This window comes from Pantherophis guttatus, chromosome 2, assembly GCF_059756535.1.
Source record: "Pantherophis guttatus breed Tessera chromosome 2, ASM5975653v1, whole genome shotgun sequence".
Classification (NCBI taxonomy): Eukaryota; Metazoa; Chordata; class Lepidosauria; order Squamata; family Colubridae; genus Pantherophis; species Pantherophis guttatus.
The window spans coordinates 193,225,602-193,253,142 of record NC_142064.1 but is presented as its reverse complement, the minus strand read 5'-3'; the positions used below and the strand labels follow the sequence as shown (position 1 = coordinate 193,253,142).

Here is a 27,541-nt window from a genome sequence, read left to right as displayed (position 1 = left end):
GGCAGAAGCTGGGACAAGTAATGGGAGCTCATCCCATTACATAGCACTAGGGATTCGAACAGCTGAACTGCCAACCTTTCGATCGACAAGCTCAGTGTTTTAGTCCATATATCTTTCTTCTACCTTTTCAAAGGGTCTATGATGGTATGGTGCCCTACAAAATAAGATTGATATCAGGTAATCAGTTATTATTAGAACCAGGGTATTTTTCCCCAAATAATAATCATGCTAGTATACTTTTAAGCATGAAAGCCACATTCAGCTGGCTTCTGATATGCAAGAGATGGGACCATATCTTGTAATGTTTAGGGAAAAGGAGTAGAACCATGTCTATTTTCTAGCTTTTTCAGATGAAGCATAAAGAAAGAACTGTGAGAATTAAGTGATTACAAAAGTATCTGTAAAAGAAACAATTTTTCCTCAAAATCAGTTTCATGAATTGTGCATGCTACAAACATACAGTTCTAAATCTAAAAAGTGGGCCACGATTTCTGATGACCCAAATAAGAATGTTGATTTTAATAGCAATCTCTTCTTTCCCCTGGCAAGCAATTTCTAAGAATCTAAAAAGAAAATGCCATATAATTTTCCATTTATGCCTATGGAGATTCTTAGTCATCCAGGTTATGGTTGTCCCAAAACTGCTTTTTCAGGAGGCAACAGGACTTTCTTGTTTTTGCTTTTGAAGATGTTTCACTTTTCAGTGAAACGTCTTCAAAACAAAAAACAAGAAAGTCCAGTTGCCTCCTGAAAAAGCAGTTTTGGGACATTTAAAAAGGTGTTTCAGTGGTGAATGGATATGTATTTAGCTTGATTAAAGTAATGAATGTTCTGATGTGATCTTTACTTTGCCCTGCATAAATCTGCACTTCTTTTGCATGAGACCTTTTAGTCATCTTTCTTAATACTAAATTATTTTGTATTGCACATGGTGAAAGTCCATAGTTACTAGTCAAGTATAAATATTTAGATTCTCTTCCCAAGCAAGATAATGTCTTTAAAAACCACACCCATGAATATGAAGATACACACCCATGCTAGGCAAGGAGCCCATCAAACTTTGCATGCTGAGTTTACAGACAAGAGTTCATTTCTTCACAAAAGTCAACCAATTATATTATACTGATAGTTTACGTTCTATTGTGTCACATGCAAAAGATTAGAATGGATTATATTGCTAGAAGTTCAGAATACTGTCACCCTTTTACATGTTTCTCAGCCCTCTGGTACCTATAAATTCTTGCTTTTCCCAAGAAATGTCAGCCAAGCCAAATCTAGGTTGAATAAGTCAAATCAAAGTATACTCAAAATATCTTTCAAGAGGAGCCAAGATGGCGATGGGTGAGCAGTTCCACATTTAAATTCCCCTCCATATCTTTTAAAATCTCTTTTAATCTTTCCCCTTTTATTCTTTTATCATAAACATGCACTCCAGATTTTCTACTGACATGGATAAGGACATTGTCCAACATATATTCAGCTAGTGTGTGGGAACAGTCGAGGTTGTAAATTCTCAAATTATGTTCTATCCAAAATTAAATTATCTTCATTGTGCTAGACAGGCCAAAGTGTACTGCTGTAAACACTATTACCAGTGTGCAATCAATTTGTTTAGGTGTGTAATAGCAATAAGTTGACCTTTCTAACCACTCCCTTTTTTATCATATTAGAATTAATAATTAAATCTATTATGGTTTCTGAGTCATTAGTATTTTTCGTGGGGCAATTCTTCTTCTCCCTGAATTCTTTCAGACTTGAGATTTCCTGAAGCCCATGATTCAGTTTATATCCATCATGAATCCTTGATTCACTGTCCTCTCTTCTCTTGCCAATGCAATAAGAGCTGTCAGTGCTGATAATTGTTCCTTGTGTTTATATTTTTTAAAAAAGATAAATATGTTGTTGAATTGACCAATTCTCTTTTTCTCCATTTGTCTTTTTTACACTCATAAGTTTCCTTTTTCCTTCCTCTTCCTCTTTCCTCATAAAAAGCCTTCTAGCTATTCATTTTGCTGCTAATTTGCTAGACTTCCTCAATAAAGTTTGTTTACTATATAAAAAAATTTACTTTGTTTCTATCATCTACTAGTCAATACATTATAATGACTGTTTACATACATTTGGCTTTCCGTGTTTTATTTGAAAGGTACTAATTCTGGGACTAGGGAAATGGGATCACCCGTTGTGTTAAATGTAACAGCAATACAGTGGCAATTAAACTTAAGCTAAAAAATAAACATGCAATCCACAAAAATGAACATGCAATCCACATTAAACAATCTAATTACCTGTCTCAGAATATGGTCTACAATATTAGTGATTTTTGCTTTGGTTTTCTAAGCTGTGAATAGACTTCAGCGACCAATAATTCAGTACTTGCTAGTCAGAATAAGGTTTTATTATGAGAAAAGGTATTATGTTGCTTTTTAAGGGGTGGGCAGCCATATAAATTTGATGAATAAATAGATAATGTATATCTGCAAAACCAGCAGTAAATGCTTGAAACAACAAATAGTTTAGGATCTTAAGGGCAACGAGTTGGTATGCCAGTGTTTGAAATCAAGGGTTAAAAATATAGAAAGAACCTAGGTCCAATTTTCAAGCCAGTGGGCTTTGCAACTAATAACCATGAAAAGTCTAGGAGCTTAACCTGAACAATTCCAAAAAAAATAACTTATCAAAATTCGCAGCAAGGCAGAAACCTGACAACAAAGTAAAAGGGAATGATTTGTCTCCAGAAATTCAGAGTTATGTATAAATTTAGGTGTGAGACTGGAACACATATTGTATGATATGATCCTGAAAAAGAAAGCACCTGATCCTACAAGAACTCCAAGAGGGCATTTCTGCACATTTCAAGTCAGCATCTTTTCTCCTTAATCTCAAATATTTCACCTGAATCAATTGTTGCATTTTTACAGCACTGCTTCCCCTCCATCTGGAAATTATGAACATTGACTACAGATTTCTCCTGGACTTCATTTCCTACTTCCTGCTCTCTTTCAGATGAAGAAAAAAAAAAAAAACCTTGAGAGGAGACAGACCAATACTATAGTGGGTCTTGCAATAAATTCCCAGACAGTTTTTGTAGTTCCAAATGAGCAAGTTAGCCTCCTGTGCTGAATGAGTCTGTTCATATCTTTGGGGGATTTCTGAGGTCATCCCAAAATGGACAGGCAATGATTTTATTTCCAGATATTGCTGTTTTTCTATATAGGGTTCTCCAAAGAATCTCGATTCTCTTGTGCTGTATTGATATACTGTAGCTAGATGAGGACAGGCACAAACTATAAGGACAAGCATCATCTACCAAAAAGAAAACAACACTCCCACCAACGCTGACAGGATAAGCCACTTAATGAACAGAGAACAAACCCCACTCCCTTCTAGCACTGAAGATGTTACCCAGTTAGGTAATGAAACGTCTGCAAGTAAACAACCAACCTCAGAGAGCACCAAGAATCTCACAGACATGCACACAAAAACATTAATTTGCTCCATGAATATCTGATGGCCTGATTGCAGTTTTTCCCCGAATGTCATCACTCTGCTAAACAAATAATTCCCTCAACACTGTCAACTAGTTACTAAGTCTGCATTACTATTAATCTTCTCATCGTTCCTATCACCCATCTCCTCCCACTTATGACTATGACTGTAACCTTGTTGCTGGTATCCTTAAGATTTATATTGACTGTTTCCCTATGACTATCATTAAGTGTTGTACCTTATGATTCTTGACGAATGTATCTTGTCTTTTTATGTACTCTGAGAGTGTATGCACCAAGACAAATTCCTTCTGTGTCCAATCGCACTTGGCCAATAAAGAATTCTATTCTATTCTAAAACAATACAAAACACATCTGGAGAAAGCCAATTATTTCCATGTGGCTTTCTGAAATAATTTAGGGGTTCATATTTGAGTAAAACAAAGAAAAGCCTTACTATCCTGAGACCCTCTATTGCTGCCAGCAGTGAATGGCAGCAGTTCTCAAGCAAGGATAGTTGGAATCTTTTTCTTCTGATGTTAAAACTAATGAAAGCAGATCTTGATGACAGAAATGTAATTATTAAATATTTTTCGCCGTGGCAAAACAGTTTAGTGAAACCAAATTTCAATTGTAAAAATATCGGCAGCATAAATAATGGAATGCTGCATTTGCTCATGTTACAAAACATGAAGAAAACTGTGCTGGGACAAATCAAAGATCTATCTAGCTCAGCATCTGCTTTTCAATGAACCCAAACCATGAAATCAATAGCACCTATCTACCTATGTTTTCCAGGAGCTGACTCTGCAAGGTATATGGCTTCTAATCCTGGAGGAATTTGCAGCAAGCAATCACAATAATTAATTATTGATTTTATCTTGTATCAGATAGGGTTAAGACAGATAAACCAGACATTTTGTTAGCACAGAGTTCTATTTTGCAAACAGCCAAACATCCATTCATTCGCTAGTATGTTCATGGTTTAATTTTCACCACTGGGCCCTGTCATTAAGAAACTATGTCCCAAGGACAAATTCTTGAAAAGAATAGCTGAAAGGAAAGTTCACTGGAATAAATGTTGGGCTTGTTATCCATTTCAGTGAGGGAAAGATTGAATGGGTATGTTTTTCATTATGCTCTTCTTTCAAGAAGAAAGACATTAAGTTGCAGTTATTAGTAGTTATACAGACTTTGGCTTGATTGTCATCTAGTTAGCATTGAAATACTTTTGTGGAAAATAAGAATGAATGAAACCAACATCTGTCAATATCTACCAACTGAAAAGAATAGTAACAATATTAACAGCAGAAATACAATACTGATTTCTATCTGTAAGGAAACATCACATAGCATTAAGGTCTCTATAACAATTTATGGAGAATATCCAAAATGATTGCAGGAAAATCAAAGTTTACACCGAACATAAACTTTGCTTTGTGGTAAGAATCCACCAATTTTTGAGTTGTATTTCTTATGACTAAAAATATCAATTAAAAGAAATTAAATTAAAAGAATTTAATTTCCCCTAATTAAAAGAAATGAAGCCAAGCACCTTACTATGAAAACAGTTGTGTTATAAATTTATATGAAAGTTATGGAAAAATAATGTGGAATGTCTTATTGGATCACACACAAACACAATCTTATGCAACAGCCTGCCTCCAAGAGAGCTATAGCAGAATTGATGATGATGATCCAATTATTATATATTTTCTCTTCTCTTTTCCATTCCTAAATTTGGTGTCTACAGCTGCTTCTATTAATAGTTGATCTCTCAGCCTGTTATCATCTTACTGTGGGCACAAAATGAGGAAAACTGGGAACTTAGTTTTGCCTGTGACTTTCTGCTGTGGACCAAGGATGGGTTCTAAATTTTTTTACTACCGGTTCTGTGGGCGTGACTTATTTTGTGGGCATGGCTTGATGGTCATGTGACAATTCTTTAGGATTTAGCAGAGGTACTGGTCTACCAGGCTTTTAATTGCTTGCAGAGCTGTACCGGTCTACTCATTTGTTTTTGGAGGCACCAGTCTACCACCACACTGCCTTTTAACACTGATCAGCTGTAGGGTGGCCCTTTGAAGCCCCGCGGCAAGAGTTTAAACAGTTTTTTTCCTCCTAGCTGATCAGCTGGGACTCAGGAGGCAGCAATAGATTGGGCGTGGGGCCAAATTAAAGGTAATAATAATGCGGGGTTGGGAGGTCGGGGGGGCAGAACCAGTTCGGTGATGTCATATCGTCACCGCTACCGGCGCGACGGAACCGGGGGGAACCGGGAGGAACCCACCACTGCTGTGGACTCTACTCATTACAATCTAAAGACCTTTCCCCTACTGCATTTTATTACAGATGTCTGCAAAGCAGGGCATGTTGGGAAACCATGAGGTTTCCCAGCTTGGAAAACTATGCAGCCACAACTCTGAACATAGAATTGGTCCTGGATTCAAGAGCTGAATCCCCAAGAAATTTGCCACGCAAAATCTCTTCCAGCTCCTATAACATTTATTCTCAAACTTCTGTCCAACTTCTACCAGCAGGAGGAGTCCTAAGGGATGTCTTCCCTCCTTTCATTATGCCTGTGAACTTTTTATAATTTCTCCTAATATCATTAGGAAACAGACTACAGACCCATGAACAGTTTACCCAAGAAGTTACAATAGAAACTTCATAGTGTGCTATTAAATGAATAGTCAAATAACCAAACTTCTTTTCCCAACTTCCTTCCAATTTAGTTTTCTCCCAGTATCTTCTGTACCTGCTTGTTGATATGGGTCTTTAATCTCTCTTTCTCTTTTGTTGGAGCATCTTTCTTAGGTCATATCTCCTAACCATTTCTCAGTGCCAATTGTTTCTCCGGCATTTCTTCTATAAAGCCAGATTGCCTTCCATCTTGTCCACAAGTAGTATTTATGCCAGGAGAACTTCTGCAAGTTCCATATCTCTTCCTTCTTTCTCTTATGCCTTGTCTCCCTCTTCCTCCTCATATCATCCCAAATTGGAATCCCATCTGCAGTGCTGAGCTAGCTTGCTGTCTTTCTCTTCTCTCCCAAAATAGCTTCTTTTCCTCGATTCTGTCTCCTCTCGCATTGCCTTTAGGGTTAATTAAACTCTAACCTAATTAAACTATAACCTTTAGCACTAATTGAAGTATAGCATATCTCCCAGGAAATCTTCATATCTCTTCCCCAAATCAGTGCCTCCCTTTACTTGCCCTACCCATCATAAAAAGAGCCTGTTTCCTGTTGTCTAGCTATTTAGTTTACAACCCAGACAGTGACAGCAGTAACCCAAGATTATTTCAAATCCTGTCCCTTAGAAATAGGATCACCTACAGAGAGTTGGATGACCTGTTTGGGCATATAAAGGATAAGATTAACTCTCTTCATCCACAGCCACAGTGAACACTACATTCTGTCTGTCCATTGATACCTGATTTTCACCTTTTGATAAAAGAGCTCCGGGTGCACATATGATGATGCAAATACAAGAGCTCCCCATGGATGCCAATTATCCACAGTGTTCATATCCATTATGCAAGCAGCATTACCTGAATCCCAATAATCAACCTGGATATAAGTGAATTCAAAAGAATATTGTTTGGATTCCAGATATTAAGCAAACCTCCCCACTTCCTCTCTCAGATGTTTGTCTTCACTCTCTAAGTAGAGTACCTAAGAAGACTTATTGCTTCACAGAATTTGGACTAGTTGTCATGATCCTATTTTGTGATATATTTTTTGGGACAGGCTAAGCAGAGAGGTAGTGATCTGCCATCCCATGAATTTAAGGCTATAGAAATTTGCAGATATGTCTCCTTGACCCTTTACTTCTTTGGTAGCTCCTGCTTAGGCTGTTCTGCTTTTCCTTTCCATGTCTCCATCCATTTCTGGATGGAGCCAGCAAGGGAACATAGTGGCTCATCTATTCCGTTTCTGCATAACATCAATCAGATTGAATAAATAATAGTGATGACTTGTAGCACATTAATCCCAACCAAAAGCAACACAATAAATCACAAGCAGATTTGTCTGTTGTAATCTCTAAATTCATATGCTAAGCTTGAGAAATAAAACATGATTGTTTCCTTATTTCTTTCCCAACCCAGCCACTGCTTTGGAACCTTGCAGGGCTTCGCCTGAATTTTTCATCTCCTTAATTTGTTTTTTCCTCTAAACTATGTACTAAAAAAACAAGATAATAATTTGATGGTCACTAGGTTAGTTTTGTCAGATCAGCGCGGGATGCATTTCATTTGTATGTTTGCTGCCATGACCTTTGACCCAAGAGTGCTTATTTTCTGTGAGAAACACACACACACACACACACACACAGAGAGAGAGAGAGAGGGAGAGGGAGGGAGGGAGAGAGAAACACACATGCATACAGATACAGACACAAGCAATTGAAGGTACAGAAGAAGCACGTCTTGGAAAAGAAGGAAACACAGAGATTTGCATTAATAAGCCTCAAGGATATTCAAGATGTTCCAAGCATGTCAGCAGCACGTCTCACATGAGTAGGAAACATACTGGGGGGGGGGGGTTGGATACATCATTCAATATATTCTTTGTGCGTGTGGTATGCATGTACTCCTTAAATTGCCAGCTTCAGACATTGGAAACAATATTGGATTCTGAAAGAAAAGCTCTCATAGTCATGTCATTAATTAAGAAGGACAGTCCATTTTTTTTCTGGTTTTCTTTTGCTGAATAATTAATTCATGAATGTTGACTTATCAAAATCACTCTTTTTCCATGCTCTGTGCTCATATTCTCTACAAACAAGGGAAAATTGAATTCATACACAGGCATGGTTTATGTAAGTAGAAAAAGGCATCTCTTAACTATTCTATACCACATGAACTCTTTATTTTTGCACTACCCCTGATAGTGTCTTGGTAGATCACAATTTTATCATGACATCCTGATTAATCAGCCAGTTAAGTGAACGATGATGAACTGGATAGCTAGATAATTGTACTCAAAAAGTGCTCATCAAAGGCTTCTTATGGAACTGGATAGAAATATCACCTGGTATGTCTCAAAGCTCAGGCTTAGATTTCCTACTCTTTAATATTTTTATTAATGACTTGAATAAGAAGATTGAGGAAATGAGAATCGCAGATGGCTGATAATTGGCTTTGAGAGAAAACAGGCAATTTTAGATTAGAGAGAGTGGCTGAAAGTAATTAAATGAAATTTAACAGAGTTAGATGAAAAGTTCTTCCCTTAGGAAATAATAATAATCAAACACACATGTATAGAATGGGGAATATCTGGTTTGATAGTGATATTTGTGAAAAAGATCTTGGGATAGTTATTGATTACGGCCTGAATTTGAGCCAGCAGTGTGTTCTGCATGCAAAAAAAAAAAAAAAAAAAGACAAATCCAATTGTGGGTTGAATCAACAGATGTACCATTTCCGCAAACCACAGAAAGTAATCATTCCAGTTTATTCAACTTTGGCCACATACTACCTGCATTTTTGATGCTACCCTTTTCGAACAATTCAGAGAAATGCAAGGAGGTTTGGAAAAATGCAACAAGAAGAATGATCAGCAAGTTAAAATGAAAGTCTATGACAACAGATTGAAGAACCTGGATATATTTATAAAATATGACTAATAGGAAATATAAAAGCATTCTGCAGATATAGCCTGTGAAAGAATGTCACACAGAAGAAGCTCAAGACCTGTTTTATGTTACTAAAGAATACAAGATACAATGGGCTTAATTCAGGTAGATTTCAGTGGAAAGCTAGAAAAATTTCCAAATAGTAAAAATAATTTGACAGTGGAACCAATTACCCCCCCCAAAATGATGGCCTTCTCTTCACTCAATTTGTTTAAGTGGGGGCTAGATAGCCAGATGTTTGCAATTTTTTAATTTGTATTTCTATATGATGAAGAAGTTGGACTTAGTGGCCTAAACAACCTTCCACCTTTAGAAAACAAGCCCATTTTTTTCATCCTTTTGTTTTTCACTTGCGGCAATCCAAAGATTCTCAATGGGTTACAGTTATGTCGCTAAAATGTCCATAACACAATACCTATTCAAGCCACAAAAAGTTAAAAACATAAAACAAAAATTATACAAAAGCTAACCAAACACGAAGAATAAAGATGGAATTGTGACGCACCTGTATTTTTTCCCTCCATTTTACTTTGAAAGTAGGTCCCTGTTCAACTGGAGCACCACAATACATAGCAGAAAGATGCAATTTAAACAGGTCACAGCAAAGAATTCGATTTGTAGGATTTCAAATAGCAGTTACTTCCAGAATCAACCAGATTCCAATATCCCTTTGGTACTGAAGTTTCAAGAAGCCAAAACTAGAACTGGGGAAGTTGTACTTTCACTATAGAGCACAATTTTCCAACTTTTTCAGGCTAGTGAACCTGTTAGAGGGAACAAAAATGGAATCCCTGATCAAGAGATGAATCTCTAGTGATAGAAAATAATCTCCATGAGGTCTTTTTTTTAATTTTGTCCTGAATCTCTCAGGGAACCCCATCAACTTCTTATGGAACCCCATCAAACTCTTGAGGAGCACAGTTTGAAATATCTTGGCAAAGAATATAAGTGATCATCAGTAATATAATATAAGTAATCAATCAGTAAATGTGAGGCAGCCTCTGACTGGAGGTGGGCAGACTTTCTTGCCCCCTTCATACAGTCCCATTATTTGGTCCAACTCTAAGCAGTAGATATTAAATTATCTTCAGTGTGCTTCCTAGAAAAATGACATCATCTAGATGTCAAAGGCTAGACAAACATATGATTTCAATTTTTTCTCCCAATGATGTGATAAAGTCCTTACAACCACATAGGGAGATGTTTTATAGGGATGGTTTGTTGGTGGAATTCCGTTTCTAATAACCACTGAAATTAGTCTCAAATTAGCATAAAGAAAACAGAAAGATATCCTGCACCAAAACCATTCATTCATCTAATTCAATATGACTCCATCAAATCAAGCTTGATTACTGAAGAGTTGGTTCTTGGCACAAGAATGGAAATGGCTTTTCCATTGCCTTCTTTCTAGGTTGTTTTTTTTCAACTTTCCAATTCAGCTCTGAGATTTTCTGGTGATCTCCCACACAAGGTCAGATTGTTCAGCTAGATTGACATCAGCCAAGTCTGATAAATGTTGCTGTAGCTGCTCCCCAGTTATAGTGATGGTCATTATCGTGATAATGCATCGCAGAATATGCAACACGGCATGCTTAGATTTCAGTGTGTGGCAGAAAAAGCAAGGCCCAGAGCTGCACTCCTGAAAAGGGGAAATTCACTATTTCACTATCCTCTCTGAAAGGAAGCAGGTATGTCTGCAAAACTTTGAAATCTTTCCTAACAACCAAAGGATCAATGTTATTTCTGTGCTAAATTCTGGGAGCTGCCATTCACATTTAAATCCTATCCTGTTAGGATCACTTGTGTTCTGCATTCTCTCCAGCTCTGTGTGAGGTTAATGCTATCCTTTCCTCCAGTTTTATCCTCAATAGGAGCCTCGTGAGGTGCATTGACCTGAGAGCCAGTGAGTTTCCCAAGAGTTTCAGCTAAAGGGGTTTTTATGACAGGTTTCACTCCCAGGTTTTTTTGGGGAGAGAAGGTAGAGGGGGGGGAGAGGAAGACTTCCTTTTCACCCCGTTTTTCTCACCTTCATCTTCTCTCCTTACATTGTGAGACCCAGGAAGATACTTCGCTGCCTTGAGCAGAATCAGCTATTTTTGCTTGCTCTAAGTCCCTCCCTTTGGAGGGGGGAATTGCGAAATTGTTGAAAGTAACTGAGTCTATCTGCATATTAATGAGTCAGAGGAAAAAGGGCAGCAGGAGCTGTTTTAAAAGAGGAGGAAAGCCTCCGTGCTCAGGCAGAGAGGAGCTGAAACTGGAGGGACGTGCAGGAAGAGACACAACAGAAACCAGAAGAGCAAAGCCGGACGAGTCAGTCACGATCCGTCCTTTGGCCTGGCACCCCTCAAACACCCCCACTATCTGAACAATCCCTGGGGCAAAGAGAAAGCAGGTTAACCCAGTGAGACCTAAGTGAACCCATTTCTAGGCTCTTCAGGTCTTTACTATGAAGCTTTTGACCGCAGTTCTCCTCATATTGGTCCTTGTAATCTGCTTTACCAGCGTAGAAGGTAAGTTACAGGTTCCTCACTAACCACCGTCTCTCTCACTCACTCTGGCTTTTTTCCCTTTCATCCCTCACCGAAATAGCAGATTGAAATCCAGTTGTGGTCCTTGGAAGGACTTAGAAAAAAAGAAAAATGACAAGAGACTGCAGAATATAGGTTTGCAAAAATGAGAACTGTCAGCAAAGCTCCCATGAAAAGCCATGGGTAGCCCTAGTTGGCATTTAATTTTTCAGCCAAAGTTTACTTCTTGGAAGGACCAGCTTTGAAGGGTGAACTCATTCATGGTTTTGCACAGTGGAAAAAGTGAACAGAACTCAAACAGGTGCAGGTATCAAGAATTTTTAACATTTTGGTTTTGTTGGAAGGCTTGAATTGTTTGTTGTTAAATTTCTCTTTGGCCCAGCTTGGTACTGTGTTATTTTTTTGCAGTTTGTAGAGTGTAAAATGTTGAATTTGGAATTCTTTTGGCATACTCTTTTAAGGTTGACTCAGCCTTTCATCCTTCCGAGGTAGGTAAAATGAGGAGCCGGATTGTGGGGGCAATAAGCTGACTTTGTATAAAAAAGAACACCGCTTGGGGGGAGGGGGTGTCTGAAAGCTCTACTAAGCAGGTATATACAAAAGTATGAAGGCTATTGCTTAACGTATTGTAAGCCGCCCTGAGTCTCCGGAGAAGGGCAGCATATAAATCAAACCAATAAATAAATAAATAAATAAATAAATAAATAAATAAATAAATAAATAAATAAATAAATAAATAAATAAATAAATATTTATCAAAAGGAAAGAAATTAACACCCATGAAAATCATTGGTCATATTATTTTCCTTAAGCTTTTCTTATTTCAACACAGCAGGTGCAGAATTAAAAGATGAGGTTGTCACATGGCTTGTTATACACAAAGGTTGCAATCCAGTTGGTTTACTTGGGAATTAGCCCTACTAGATCTAATGGATCTAATTTCTGTATATAAACAGAGACATTTACATGTCTTCTGTCTACTTCAACTGAATGTAAACTGCTTAAGCAAATGTAGGATTGAAGCCTTGATATTAAAATGTTTACAAATATAGCCCTTGTTTTTTAAAGTGCAACTATAAACAAATCAGTTGTTTTTGTAGATTTAAAAATAATATTTGAACTTAGTACATGCACAAATGGACACATACTTTTTGTCTTATAGGATCAAAATGCAAATGCTTAAGGAAGGGTCCGAAAATAAGATTCTCTGATATTCAGAAACTTGAAGAGCGGCCAAAATATCCATATTGCAAGGAACGAATGATCATGTAAGTTTTTTTTTAAAAAAAAAAAACAGTGTTATATCTAAATCTAATTTAAGTCTGCCTTTCTGCAAATGTTAAAATGGTCAAAATAATCTGTTTATTACAGAAGCATAACATATTTAGTGTAGAAAAATAGCTGGAAACTTGTTTTTTTTCTCTTACATTTAGGAAACATCATTAATTTATTAAGTGTAAACTAAAAATGCAATATGAAGTTAGAAATGCAATAAATCTTTTCAGTTGTTTATGTATCTGTACTTATTTATTTGTGTATATGTGGGCATTAGAGTTTCCATATTCTGAATCTTAATCTTCACAGAAGCAATTAAAGTGAAATATTTATTATAAAATGCTGCAGGACAGTGCAACTATTGCAATCCCATTCTCTTAAATGACTAAAAACCTTTAACTGTAATGTAATACTGAGTACATTTATTTTTGAGTCCATTAAGCTCAGTGAGATATACTGCTACTAAATATTTGGACTATGCATAAGGAATCTCTCTTAGCTGAGTAAAGTTGCTGATTTCAGTACCCAAAATCACCTCTACCTCTTTGGGAATTTGTGCTAAATAGCATTACTTGGCAAGTCATTGTTAATCATGCCTACTTTATATGATACTCATTCCTCACCCCTTTGACTGCCATATCAAAAACATGATAAGGAAATCTTCCTTTTAAAAAAATCCCACATAGAACTTTTTGTATGGGCTCTGAAACCCACTTAAGTAACAAATGTAAATGAACTAGTCTTACTTTTTAAAAAAAGGATAGTTGTAGTACATCACAGCTCACTCTCCTCTGTGTCAACTGATGCAAGAAACAGGACTCTTCTACATAGACATTTAGCAATATTGCCTTTTCTTCTAAGTGATAAATCAAATATGAGAGATGAAGGAAAGTAGCAATAGCTACTTTCAGATCCCATAACATCTTTCTTGTGGTATGTTTCTGTAGTAGACTCCCCCAAAAAATGTTTACTAGCTAAAGTATATAATGCCAAATAGCCAGTGGCTTCTTTTATTTTAGACATGCACCATAATGATATAACTCAGGACACCACAGATATTAGTTTGAAAAAGTCAGCAAAAGTTGGGGAAAAGGCTCTCTTGTAGAATTAAGATTCACCCACATCATCGCACTTTGAGGAAAGGAAGTGGCCAGAATGATGTTTTTCCATACTGGATACTACCGTATAAAAACAGTATTCCACAGTAAAGATATTAAAAAGAGTCATTGCCTGCTCACTTTTATCACTATCTTGTGACTCCTCATTGAAATGATGAGTGATCTATGAACTGAAAGGCACAGCTTACCTCACTATTGTGTTGGAATGATGGCAAAAGCAAACACTATTCCACTTCTTAAGAATTTTTTTTTTTTCCACACTGTCGTTTTCTTTTGCTCTAGCAGGAAGAAAACAAGTTTGTCCCAGGAAACAATGTTCTGTAAGCAAAGAGGAATTTTATTTTTCATTGCCATTGTTTGAAAACTCCAAACAACACTCTCTGGTGCTTCCTTTTAGTTTGTCTTCAGAACCAGTTGAATTTCTTTGCTTGATTTAATTGCTGGCAATTTCAGATTTTTCATATTGATAACTCCAAATGTTTCTCAGGCAGACCCATATATTACATGTGGTTCCAAATTTATTAATCTTTAAAACTTAAAAAAAATACTGAAGTCTGAAGAAAGACAAACATAAAAAAGAGACTTAAGATTTTTTTCCCCCCCACTGAACTTTTTCTTTCTGAACCCTTCTGGTTAGATATACAGATATTTCCTAAGGCTAAATCTGTTGAGGGGTGGGAAAATGGATGAATTCAACACCAATACAACTAACTTACAATAATAATTAAACATTTCATAAGATACTCAGTATATAAACATTCAAAGAAATACACTAATTTGTAGTCTGCTTATTAAGCAACTCCTGTAGCAGAATCAAACTGAAATAAACTGAGCTCCTGTATCCATAAAAGTTATTTAAAATGGTGCTTTTAGTATTTCTGACATCTTATTTAACTTGTCTGCATTGTTCTTCACTTCACATGCATTTTCTATAACGTGCCCACCCACTCTTACCAGGACCGAAATAGGGATTAACAGATGCTCATTTTTTTAATAAATTGGCTCTGCACTCTGTTTTATTATAATCTATTAGGATCATTCCTAAAACTAATTTTGGAAGTGGCATATACACACATACACTTCGTCACAGTTCAAAGTTAAGAGGTGGGTGAGATCTGAATTATTCGTGCACAGTGCATCAAACCCCTTTACCTCTGTGCTCATTCAATGAATGTGGAGCACTTCTGCACACTGCTATAACCAGAGTGAGAGGAAGCATAAGCTAAAATATAGTGATTTTAGGATAATGCATACCTATAGAGATTTATTCAAAATCAAGAAATTAAAAATAGAATTGCGGTGGATTGCTAATGCATTGTTTCTTCTTTGCAAGCAATATCAAATTGTTAAATATATACCTTAAAAAAATTCTTGTAGCAGGGAAGAATGTGCCTTGCCAAAGCGATTTCTTCCACTCTGTTCTAAATCACTATCACTTCTTTCGCAGCTCTGTACTCGGTCTGGTATATGGCAGTTAAATAAATTGATCATAAATATTCGAGATAGTTCGTAAAATCAAATTATATATTCAGTCATTTGGAAGTAAATCTCTTCAATTCATAATTTCTCAGTAAATTTGAAGACATTCAAAATTAGCATATTCAAGGTTTTCTGATATATTATTTGTTTAAAATAACATCTGCCAAAAATTGTAGTTGGAGCTATGTAATAATAATACATTACATCGATAAAACAAAAGGAAGCTGGGCTGGGGCATAAATTTTATTCACCTGAATAAAAAAGCCAAAGTGAAAATCAGTTTTATGGCAGGAGCGGAGATCAATAAAATAAATAGCTAAGTGCACAGAGAATCTTTTCTGAACAAAAAAGGGTCTTTGCATACAGATGAAATTAATCCAATAGCATGGGCTTCTGGGAAGAATATTAACCCTATAACTTTAGGATGAATCTAGCATGTTGTTCCACAATTCCTTTTATCAAAATTGTAGAATTCAGGCTATGCTCTCTTTGAACTTGATCCTATATATAGCCTTTCCTTAACCAGAAGTGCTGTGATTTTCCTTTCGCAAATTCCCAGCCACCAGGAATAGTCTGGGATTTACAACCATCTGAAGAGTAGCAGCTTGGGGAATTTTTTTGTGGACTGTATTAAACATTATGTGTTTACTGAAACACATAATGTTTAATGTCGAGGAGCCTGGATAGCTCAACAGACTAAGCACTGTAATTTAACACCAGCTGTCTGCAATTAAAAGTAAGATCGAATCTCGCCAGGCTCAAGGTTGACTCAGCCTTCCATCCTTTCTAAGATAGGTAAATTGAGGACCCAGTTTGTGGGGGCAATAAGCTGACTTTGTATAAAAATATACAAAAGTATGAAGGCTATTGTTTAATGCACTGTAAGCCGCCCTGAGTTTCCAGAGAAGGGCAGCATATAAATCAAATTTTAAAAAAAGAAAAAAAAGAAAGCAAAACAAAAACAGGGATATATCTATGCATAACTGTTCAACCTGCAATACAGGAATGATGATCAACTGAGAGTCAATGGACATGGATATGGGATAGGGAAAAGGGAAAAGGGAGGAGAGCGGAATTTCAGAACTGCCTTGCCCTGAGTCTGTATACCCAGCCTTTGTGAGCAAGAGAGCTGAGAATCAGTGATCCAGACACTGGTATAATATGATAGTAAATATATGATAAATGCAATATTATATTTGAAGACCAGCCACAAAAATGTAATGCATCCATCCAATGAATCTATGGCTGTAATCTTAAAGCAATATTCAAATGTGCTGTCTGCATAAGTTGAATTACTCCGTTGCTAACACACAGCAATGGTAATCACACAAAAACTGGCACTTAGAAATAACAGAATTATATTATAGAAGAAGCTATATAAAATTTTGATAAATTGGGCCAGTGCAAAAATGTGTGTCCTACCAACTCTGCTTCACAAGGGTCATGAAAACTCCCAACAAGAGAAAGTTGTCTTTAGAAATTCTCAGAAAGAAAAAAAAATTGGCTCTCTTAGAACAGCGATTCATTGGCATTTGTTAATATGGAATCGTCAAGAGCTTAGTGTGAAATTTTGGATCAGAAAAGGAATGGCTTGGCCATCCGGGATTGGGGGCAGGGGGCTACCTTTTATGAGAAATAAACTCAGAAGATAGCTCCATGGACAGGAAAGGGGGTGTCCTCCTCTCTTGCTCCCCACTCTGTAGTCCCCAAATATCAGCTTTCATGTGAAAATCAGGAAAGGCCTATTCCAATTGCTTCTGTGGTCCAGTGTGCCAGTGACCTCCTTTTTCTGACAGGTCCTGAGAAATGTTCAAACTTCCAGAAGGTATGGAGGTAGCTCTTTCCCAGTCCGCTTGCATAGACAGTAATGTCTCCATTACATCAGTGACCTGAAGCTGACAAAGGGTTCAGAAACGTGCATCAGCATAACAAAAGCAGTGCGAGGCTTTCCTGCCTGAGCATTGGCTGCCAAGGACTCGTCTGGGCTGCCTGATGGGAAAACCAAACAACAGTGTGCTCTCACAAACAAAATGCCAGCAGAAGTGGGATGTTGGAAGGCCAGCAGAAAAACAATCACAAGCTTTTTTAGGATGGGTATGAGGGAGCTGTGAATGCCAGACTTTTAGAAGCTCGGCCAGATCTGGCAGGGAAAAGACAGAACTTCTGAGGTAGAAATATAACTGAAATGCCCATTAGAAAACATTTTCATTCTTTGCTAAAAACAGCAAAAGAAAAAAAACTTCTCACGATTAAGCCTCTGAGCATGCGGTCTTAAGATCCCTTCTATTTTTTCTCTTTTTCACAAGACAAAAACACTTGGTTTTTTTTTTTTTTTAGTTTATTTTATTAGATCATCCTAAAACTTAGTTGCCTAACAGACTGATACATTTTCTCTTTCTTTTTGTTTCTAGTTCTTTTTTTCCTCTCTCTGTTACAATGTAAACCCATGCTTGTCTAAAAAGAATTGTTTTGAATAGGCTGTATAAGGTTGCAATCTCAAACTAAATTCAACAGAATTGAAAATTTTAGGACTGTTTTATATGTTAACTCAATGTCATTGTATAGAGTGTACATTTTAATTTATGAATTTAATTTATAAACATTTTTATAATACTTCAGGAAAATGTTTAAATGAAAAAGTTATACTACATATTAATGTTTTGAAGTTGGCAATGCTTCTCAGTCGTCCCCCCCTTTTTTTTTTACCTTTAATTTTCATTTGAAAAAGAAATCAGATTTGAAATAAATAAATAAATAGTAAATTTCTTATAACAAGTAATTTAAATCACAATCAGAGAGAAAAATATTGTAAATTGACTCTGTTAGGACTCTTCAAGTTAAGATATGTCTGTCCTAAAAACATTTGTGTGATATGTGAATCCAATCAATCTATAGATTAATTTTAGTTCATTAAATAACCATGATTACTAATTTCAGGCTAATCTATAAATAAAAGATTATAACCTACAAAGAAAGAGATAATACTGCTCGCTAAGCCTAACAGAACAAAATGACTTTATATGAATGCAGTATGAACTATGTTACTATCACTCATGAATAAGAAACTTGACAGTTTTTTACAAAGCACAACGGAATCATTCTATGTGTGTATATGTGTATATATACATATTCAGACATAAAGAGTCACACAAAGCGCTGGGATTCATGAATTTTTTTTTCAACAAAATGATTGTTTGGTATGGTTATGTTCTAACATTTTACACAATCTTAGAGAAGAAAGGGAGCCAAGAGGAATGAGGCCATAGTGCATCAAAGAAATCCATGAGAGAATAAGCAGGCATTTGGTGTGACAGAAAAAAAAAACACAAGAACTAGAGTTGCACAATATTGTCAAGATGGTTGTTACGGCAAAGATTAGGAATGCTACAGTAGCTTCTATCACTTTAAAATTATGCTGGGACCTGAGAGCCGCAGATTACTGAAAAATCTTTTGGTTCTTAAGAAGTTTCATTATATAGAACAGCAAGATATATACATAAAATTTTCCATTTCTGACCTCTGAATATGGGAAATGTTATTTATGTGCATCAAAAATGAATGTAACGCATAGGAGAGCTTGTGGGGTATAAAAATAGATCCACCTAGCATCTGAATCTTGCCAGTGGTGATCCATGCTACTTTAGAGATTTGTTCTTTTCTCTACCATTTAACAATTTGTTAAGAGCTTGATTGCCAGAAAGATGGACCAAGCACATCCAGATTTTCTATTCTCCCAACTCCAATTCTCTAACAGAATTTTAACAGCATTAATGTGGATGACACTGCAGTCTGTTTATCAGTGCATGAACTGTGACTTACTTGAAGTGGAAGGTTCTTCCTCACACCAAAATCTCATGCAACAATGCAATAAAGGTTTCAGGTGTGGAGAGAAAAACAGAACATGTATGGCCATTACACAAAATAGCTCTTAAGAGAGTAATGATCTACTGCAACTTTCTAGATGTCCCAATACTCCATATATCGCAACAGTCCCAGCCAACATGGTCAGTAATAAAGGATATTTTGAGAAAGGATGTTGCTAAAGGATGTTTAGCAACACCTAGAAAAACAGTTTGCCCAATGCTTGTAGCAGAAAGAGATAGTTAGCCAATTATGGTTGTCCCAAAGGTGCTTTTTTCAAGAGGCAACTGGACTTTCTGGTTTTTCTGAAGACGTTTCACTTCTCATCCAAGAAGCTTCTTCAGCTGAAGAATTATGGTGAATTAAGATGAATTATGGTGTTAACAAATCTTGTTTGTTAAAATTGTAGGAGCCACTCCATACTGTACTGACAAATTGGTTTTTATTTCAGAGTCTCAATGAAATCACGATTCCGAGGTGGCCATCAATACTGCTTGCATCCTAAACTCCCAAGTACAAAAAGATTACTTAAGTGGTATACAATATGGAAAGAAAAAGAAAGGTGGGTAATTGATTATATGCAGGTGAGGGCAACCATCTAGCCTTATTATAACAAGAGGGCTTTCTGGTTAACCAAATTCACTCATTTAGAAAAAAGATGTCTCTGACACGTTTGATTCAATATTACAGTGACAAGCATGCTAGGTGTCATTCTGTAGCTACAGGCTCAATCTAACTTGAAAAAACTTATGCTATTAATTGATTTCTTTGAAAAAGTGTAATACATTAAATGACTGATTAATGTATCTATATTTTTGCTGAAGTAATTCTCCTTAGAAATCCAATTATCTCTAGGCTAGAAACTGTGGGAGACCATGAGTTCTAGCTCTGCCTTTGGTCCAAAACCAGTTGGGTGATCTTAGGCCCATCAAAGCAATGATGAACCATATCTGAAAAACCTTGCCAAGAAAACTCAGGAACTACTCCTGTAGTCACCTGGAGTCAAAACTGACCCGAAAGCATACCCACACAAACAAAAAGTTTCTGCTTAAGCCTGGAGCCAGTGTGTTAAACATTGCCTGCCTGCCTGCCTACCTACCTTCTTACTGACTAACATGCCACTCCAGATTTTAACTATCAATCAATCACATCCCACAAGCAATTTATGACAAAATATTAATATAAGGATGAACACTAATACTTTGGTCATGTTTTATGCATGCAATATGAACCATAAATTATGCTTGTCTTTTCTCACTTGTGTGTGTGTCTGTTTGTGTGTGTAATAAGTGGTCAAAGTGTAGGGAATGAGTAGGAAGCAATGCTTATTATTTTTCAGAAGCTGTTGCATTTTTCTGCATTTTTACTTCTGATGCATAATTCTGTTTCACAAGACTGTAGTCTTACTTCTCTCTTGCAGTGGGTGCAGGGGAGATATAAACCAAAGATTAAAGAAAATAAGAGAAAAAAGAGCTCCACTCAGTTTTAATTTTTATCCTACCCGCTACACAAATAGAGTCCCAACTTTTTTTCCTGAGAAGACAGCCCTAGGGAGAATTTTTTTTTGAAAAAATAAAACCTTCTGGGAAACAGATGTCTTTTCCTTTAAATTATTTTTCTTATTATGCTTGTGTAGTGGATTGAAAAAGATCCTCTGCTTATGTTTTGCTAAAATCCTTCCATAAAATCAAGTTCCAAATTTTAGCTACAACCCTGAATTAACCTAATACTAAGATCAATTTTGATTTAAGCATTTCGCTTACAGATCATATTATGCACAAAGGTCAGATTGAATTCAAATTAAACAGCGTGATTCAGGAAAGATCCACCTATATCTGGAATTTCTTCATATATAAGCAAAGCTTTCACCTAATCAAATCTTTTAAAAATCTTTCTATAACCTAGTAATTTCAGATGTGCTGGGCTATTGTTTTCAAAGTTGCCATCCATTTCTTCCCAGATGTGCAGTAGTTGACCAGGCATATCTGATGGGCATTGATTTTGGCAAAGCATTGTGATAATATCCAAAGATACCATGAAAGTAAAAATTAAAACGTCTTCTGAGTCAATCTGAACTTTATAATTCTGTTACAAAACAAATCGCTTTAGTGCTCCCAGCAGCAGGTTTAGAGGGTTGCTTCTCCCACTTCATCCAGAGCCCTTTGGATTAATTGGCATAATCCTGCTAGAAGTAACATAGTTAAAATCGCCAGACCTGGATCATATTTGGAATGGCTTGGTCGGCATGGCATAGCTTGGTGGGCGTGGCTTGGTGGACATGGCAGGGGAAGGATACTGTAAAATCACTCCCACCCCACTCCAGGGGAAGGATACTGTAGACTCTCCATTCCCACCCCATTCCAGGGCAAGGATACTCTAAAATCTCCATTCCCTTCCCACTCCAAGGAAAGGTGACTGCAAAATCCCCATTTCCTCTCGATCAGCTGGGACTCAGGAGGCAGAGAATAGATGGGGGCGGGGCCAGTCAGAGGTGGTATTTACCGGTTCTCTGAACCACTCACTGGTTCTCTGAACGCTACTGGTTCTCCAGACTGGTCAGAACCTGCTGAATACTACCTCTGGGACTGGCCCAAAGTCACCCAGCCGACTTTCATGCCTAAAACAGGATTAGAACCGGTAGTAAAAAAATTTGAATCCCACTGGCCAGTCCGTCTCTCTCAGCCTAACTCATCTCACAGAGTTGTTGTGGGGAAAATAAGAGGAGTATTAAGTATGTTCACACCTTGAGTTATTTATGAAAAAAAATAATGAAAGCAGGATAAAAACTATAGAAGAATTATAATATATCACTACCATTTATTTACTGCATCTCTGCCTTAGCAATTGTGCACCAGTACGATAAATCATTGTCCAGCTACCCAATGTAACATAAGTATCTTTCAAAACTGTCTTCCTGGGTGATATCCCCAGGATCACACAACAAAAACCCTTATGGTTAGAGAACAAATTAAATACCTGTTTCCCAGGTGAAAAGGCCAGAAGATTGCTTCTCTGTATAAAAGAGATGAATAGAGACTTGGGTAAACAGCTATTTCCTTCAGCATTCTGGTTCAATGAGCTTTGGCACACCTGCCCTGAGGTGAAACAGCAGAAGCAGATGAACTGCTAGGAACAAAGGGTCTGATTGCCTGCCTAGTTCCCCTTTGATAAAAGCTCAAAATACAAGCAAAACATTGAAGGTACTATTTGGAGAATATACTCCTGCTCCCCAAAAGAGAGGGGAGTTTTTTGTCAGCAGAAGTTGGGCAGAGCCCAGCAATTAATGTTTAAATTATATATTAGAAACTTTTGAAAGTTTTAAGGATCAGCAGGTGTCATATCTAGAAATAATCGATGATTTTAATTATGATTTTGCTGGTTTTGTAAATGGATAAATGCAACAGTGGGAGGTGTGTTGTAACAAATTTGCTTCTTATTACAATTTAGTCCCACTAATGAGGTAAATAAGCTCGCATTTGTTACTTCACTTTTTACTAACAAATTCTGGGCCCTTAATGGCATTTTTGGTATGCCTTTCTGGACCAAAACTAGTAGTTACATAGTCAGTGCTGGATTCTATCAGATATGTCACAGATTATTGGTATCTGCAATGAGAAAAACCTTGGGAGACAGGGCAAAGAGATGCTGCCTAGGTAATGATCAGATAAGAGGCAACATAGCCTGCAGCTCCATAGTGGGTGGAACAAGAGCTTCAGAAGAGAGCCTAAGCGTTCTGTGGGAAAAATTGTACTTTCAGACTTGTAAGATTCTGTTAATATGTAGCAGGGATAAACGTGTATTGTGCCTGATGGCTTACTTGAAATGTGTCAGAGAATATAGTGGCGTCATTGCCACAATATGTGTGGGAACATCAAATAGAAATGATTGACTTGGTCAATTTACCCCCTGGAGCATAGGGTCAATTCTAAATGTACCCCATGAGACACAAATGTAGAGTAATTTCAGCCATGAGAAAAATTAGTATATTAGCCTGTTTTGCATATCTTCTCCTCCAAATAGAGAAGTGAAAAGAAGGAACAGCTGAAAAAGCAATGATCTTTACAACACTCACTCACAGCCAAGGCCTAGTCATTCAAACATTTCAACCAAATACTGTTTACCTGTAGTGACCAAGCCCAGAGCTGTCTGCAGGAAGAGATTAAAGCAGCATTATGCCATCGTAACATGAGCTCTGTACCTTCTTTATGATGTTGTGCTCTCACACATGTATATAAAGAGAGTAGAGTTTGCATCATATTCGTGCAACACTGCATTGGTCATTTGGACAAAAAATCTAATCTTGCAGATGCCTCTGACTAAACCATACCTATTGTTGCCTACATGACAAACAGGGAAGGGCTGGTTGTATCATCCAGCCTTGCCCATACTCTCCAGGCCCTCCTTAGAAAAAGTGAGTGGGGATTTGACATTCTCAATATAGAACTGCCAAGAGATTTGGCTGTGTGAGTGACCGGCTGGATTAAGGATGTTGTGGGAACAGAGCAAACAAATCTAAGAGACATTTCACTATGAATTAATACAAGAATATATGAAGGAGATCTCAGTCCAAACACTGAACTTGGATTCACAGCTATACTCTGTAAAATATTTACATCTTTGTTTTACTAAACATTTTTTGCCCATTCTCAGTATTTATAGGTTTCTGGTCTTAAAATAAAAGCTATAAATTACAGCAATTGCCTATATAAACAAGCAGGCTTCTATACTTAATCAACTGCTTTTGAACCTGAAGAGTTTAATTTTGAAACACATGTCAAAGCTTCTTGAAGATATTCACAAAGCAGCTTCTAAATCTCTTCCTATATTAAATCTCCCATTCTGTATTTCCTAATGTATTGTTGTCCAACTGTTTACATATATCTTTCAAAACAGTTTAGATATGCAACAACAAACCACAGCAACATAACAAAACTCACAATTAACCTAATATTGACATAACACAAAATAATAGCATTGCCTTAAACATATATAGGAAGCTAATTTTATTAAACATAATAGTAAACACCACTTTTCACCATCTAGTCCAATCCTCTACCCAATGCACAAATTTACTTCTATCGCACCCCTGGCCAATGGCCATACAAATTCTGTTTTAATACCTCCAGTAAGTTGATTAAGTAGCATAAGACTTCGAAAGAGAACAGAAGTTATATCTCATTTGCCCAAGAAGGCTGATGGATCAATGCTTTGAATTTTAGTTTACTGAATAGCTTATGGGGTTGTTCCACTGTTTGATCAAACTTACTTTTATGTTTTCTTCTTACTTTTTACTTTTATATTTTCAGAGTTTATGAAGAGTAAGAGAATGATGTCTAGAAGAAGAAGTGGGATTGATTAATAGATGGGCATAAGAAAGATGGACAACAAAGATGACTTCTCACAAGACACAACTCAACATCTATGTTAATTATAAAGCACTTTTCTTGTTACCAAGGATCACTTTTTACATTTTATAGCTGCAAAAAAGCCACCAGATTTCATAAGTGTCTTTATATATTAGATCCTATACATGCCTCCTTTCTAGTGAAAAATATCATGAAACATAATCTTCATTTAAAATGTATTTGTATAATCTTAATTTCATAACTATTCTGTTCCTATGACTCGATATTGGGCTTTATAAGCTCATAAAATGAATCTTAATTTCTTAAAAACAAAATCTAGAACAGTCATTCTTTTTTAGCATGGGGAGGGCAAGTTTCTAGTCCACAATAAACATTTCTGGTATGTCCTTTTCTATGGAATAAGAGGGCCTAAACTAGGGATTGTTCTGTACATTGATATCTACTGCTGTAAAATTTGGAAATAAGGTTTCTCATTACAAAATTGATAAAAGCTGTCTGTTTTCTAATCCCTGCAGATGGGATAATATAAAATATACTACTCATTCTCTTTTGGTGGATAAAAATATTTCTAAAGCAGTTTAATATGGAAAAGACACTTTTTTCTTACCTGAAGTTCTTCTGAAGTTTGCAATTTTGCGCTGTGATATCTTCAGGTATATTGTGTATGATTTCTTAGATTTGTAGCTTAGAATTATCCAAAAATGTACCTTATTATTGGGAAGGGATGAAGTTTCTGATAGGGGAATGGACATTTAAGTTTTAGTCATAAAGCAACAATCTGTTATTTCGAATGTAATCATTTCACTGGTAAGCAGTACATTCCTCTTTATAAAAAATACAAGTAACAAAACTACCTTTTCAATTGTAAATATACTATAGGAGATTTCCCTATATTATCTTTCTGTATAATGTATTGTACTGCTAAATTATCATACACTATTTAAATGTTTGAAATATTTAGGGAGTTGCATGCAGATTTCATATTTCTTTCTATGACAAATGAAACTTAAGGAATAAAATACATTTTAAAGGCTGGTGGCTAATTTTCATTGGATTCAACATTTGGGGCTCTAATAAACTATTTCTGGATTAGGCTGTTGTGAACATTAAAGGCCAATCTCTTGCTATTAATTCCACTAGAATTTGGAGAAATCCCCATATTCACAGAGAAGTATCTTGCATTCAAGTGCACTTTCTTACCCATATTTTTCAAAAAGCTGTTCAGACATTTAAAAAGAATGCCATCAATCCCAAAGATGGGATTCATATTTTTTTTTAAACTGTTATTTCTGTTTCATCCCCTTGTTCCCCTGGTTTGTCTTTTCCTTTTGCAAAGTTTATCTAGTCACACAAAGGAACTTAATAAAATCCTCTTTTTTGGATTCCGGATGTTGCAAATACTGCATTTCACATCAAGAGGATAATGTACAGTTCATGTGGAGTTTCCTCTCCAATAGTGCGGTACATGGTGCGGCAAAAGTATACACACTTCTAGCCCAAAGGATCCATGTGTCCAGTGTCATATTATTCAACAACACTCCCCTCTCTATTCTGAAGCATATAGGAAGAAATACACCTATTGGGTGATATTAGCTTTGCTCTGCCACATATACAAATGCTTATGAATTAAGGAAAAGGGAGAACTCAACAGAGTAAAAGCAGTTGGGAGGGCAGGTGGAAGAAACCAGTAAGGAACTAAGAAGATAAAAATGGGGTTGGAATACCTGAGGGCCTGCAGGCATTTGTGACATACGTTTTCTTTACTGCCAAGAAAGTTTGGGATCAGGATATGATCAGAGAAGTGCTGGGCTAAAGTCTATTATTCTATCAATGAATATTGGTCTGACTCTGACCATTTTCTTCAACAACGGCCTCTCCTCACTAGGGATCCTTATAGGTAGTCTGTGAGTTACGACTGTAATGCAGTCTGCCCATTATAGTTGATGGTTGGGATGGCTGTTAAGTGAACCATTTCATTTAACATATACCCCATCCCTGCTCTCCACAAAGCATTTGTTAAATATGTGGTCATTAAGTGGAACACAGGGTCCCTCAGGGGTGGCAGATACCTGGGGGGGGTCCTAGTATAGGCACTAGTCCACCCGATTCATGCATCCCCGCAGCCCCTGAGATACCCCATGCTGTTTTCTGCCCCTTGGGTCCACACAGCCACTTAGGCCTCATCCCTACCCCGCCCCCTGTCACAATCACAGTTACTTTTCAAAGATCTCCAGTGTGTGTGTGTGTGTGTGTGTGCACTGCAGGGTCTTTGCAGTTGGTCGTGACAGCGAACGACCACAGGGGTGCTGCAGGCAATGTAACTTTCTGACTGGGTCATAAATTGCTTTTGGAGGGCTGGCTCTGCCATAACTTCGAATGGTCACTAAGTGACTACCTGTACTGTCATTCAGTAACTGCTGTATTGGGATAATACAGAAAATAGTGAAGTGCTGTACAGACCTTGGTTGCTGTCCAGGCCTCTAAATAAATGTATTGTCTTCACTTATAGGAAGAATAAACAGGGAGAGAATAACCAATGGCAGGTCTAACTCCTAACAGGAAGCCAACTGATTGACAAATAACCAGGCTGATAGATTTGTGCTGCAAAAATCCAGGCAACCACTAGATGGCAGCAGAGAGATACAGGAGGTCTGCTGCTATATAGTTAGTTTCTGGGGTTTTGCAGGCCAGGTCTTGTCATATTGTTAAGGAATAATGTAATCATCACTTTCTATAATCATCCCTGTGTTTCCTCAGAGTACAATCATCACTGTATTTCTTCAGTTCCC

The 27,541-nt window shown here is 36.8% G+C and overlaps 1 protein-coding gene across 1 annotated transcript; it reads left to right on the top strand.

Moving 5' to 3' along the window:
* The first annotated feature begins 10,892 nt into the window (after positions 1-10,892).
* CXCL14 (C-X-C motif chemokine ligand 14) lies at positions 10,893-25,785 on the top strand. Its single transcript, XM_034403703.3, has 4 exons — positions 10,893-11,635; positions 12,816-12,921; positions 19,838-19,948; positions 24,693-25,785. The coding sequence occupies exons 1-4, from the start codon at positions 11,572-11,574 to the stop codon at positions 24,706-24,708; spliced, it is 297 nt and encodes a 98-aa protein (XP_034259594.1). The 5' UTR covers positions 10,893-11,571; the 3' UTR covers positions 24,709-25,785.
* Positions 25,786-27,541: the final 1,756 nt, after the last annotated feature.

Bases quoted from the DNA above. Each gene is read 5' to 3' on its own strand.
- CXCL14 (XM_034403703.3), top strand. From the start codon at position 11,572: ATGAAGCTTTTGACCGCAGTTCTCCTCATATTGGTCCTTGTAATCTGC. The intron at 11,636-12,815 runs GTAAGTTACAGG...TTTGTCTTATAG, and splicing joins CTGCTTTACCAGCGTAGAAG to GATCAAAATGCAAATGCTTA. The intron at 12,922-19,837 runs GTAAGTTTTTTT...TTTTTATTTCAG, and splicing joins TGCAAGGAACGAATGATCAT to AGTCTCAATGAAATCACGAT.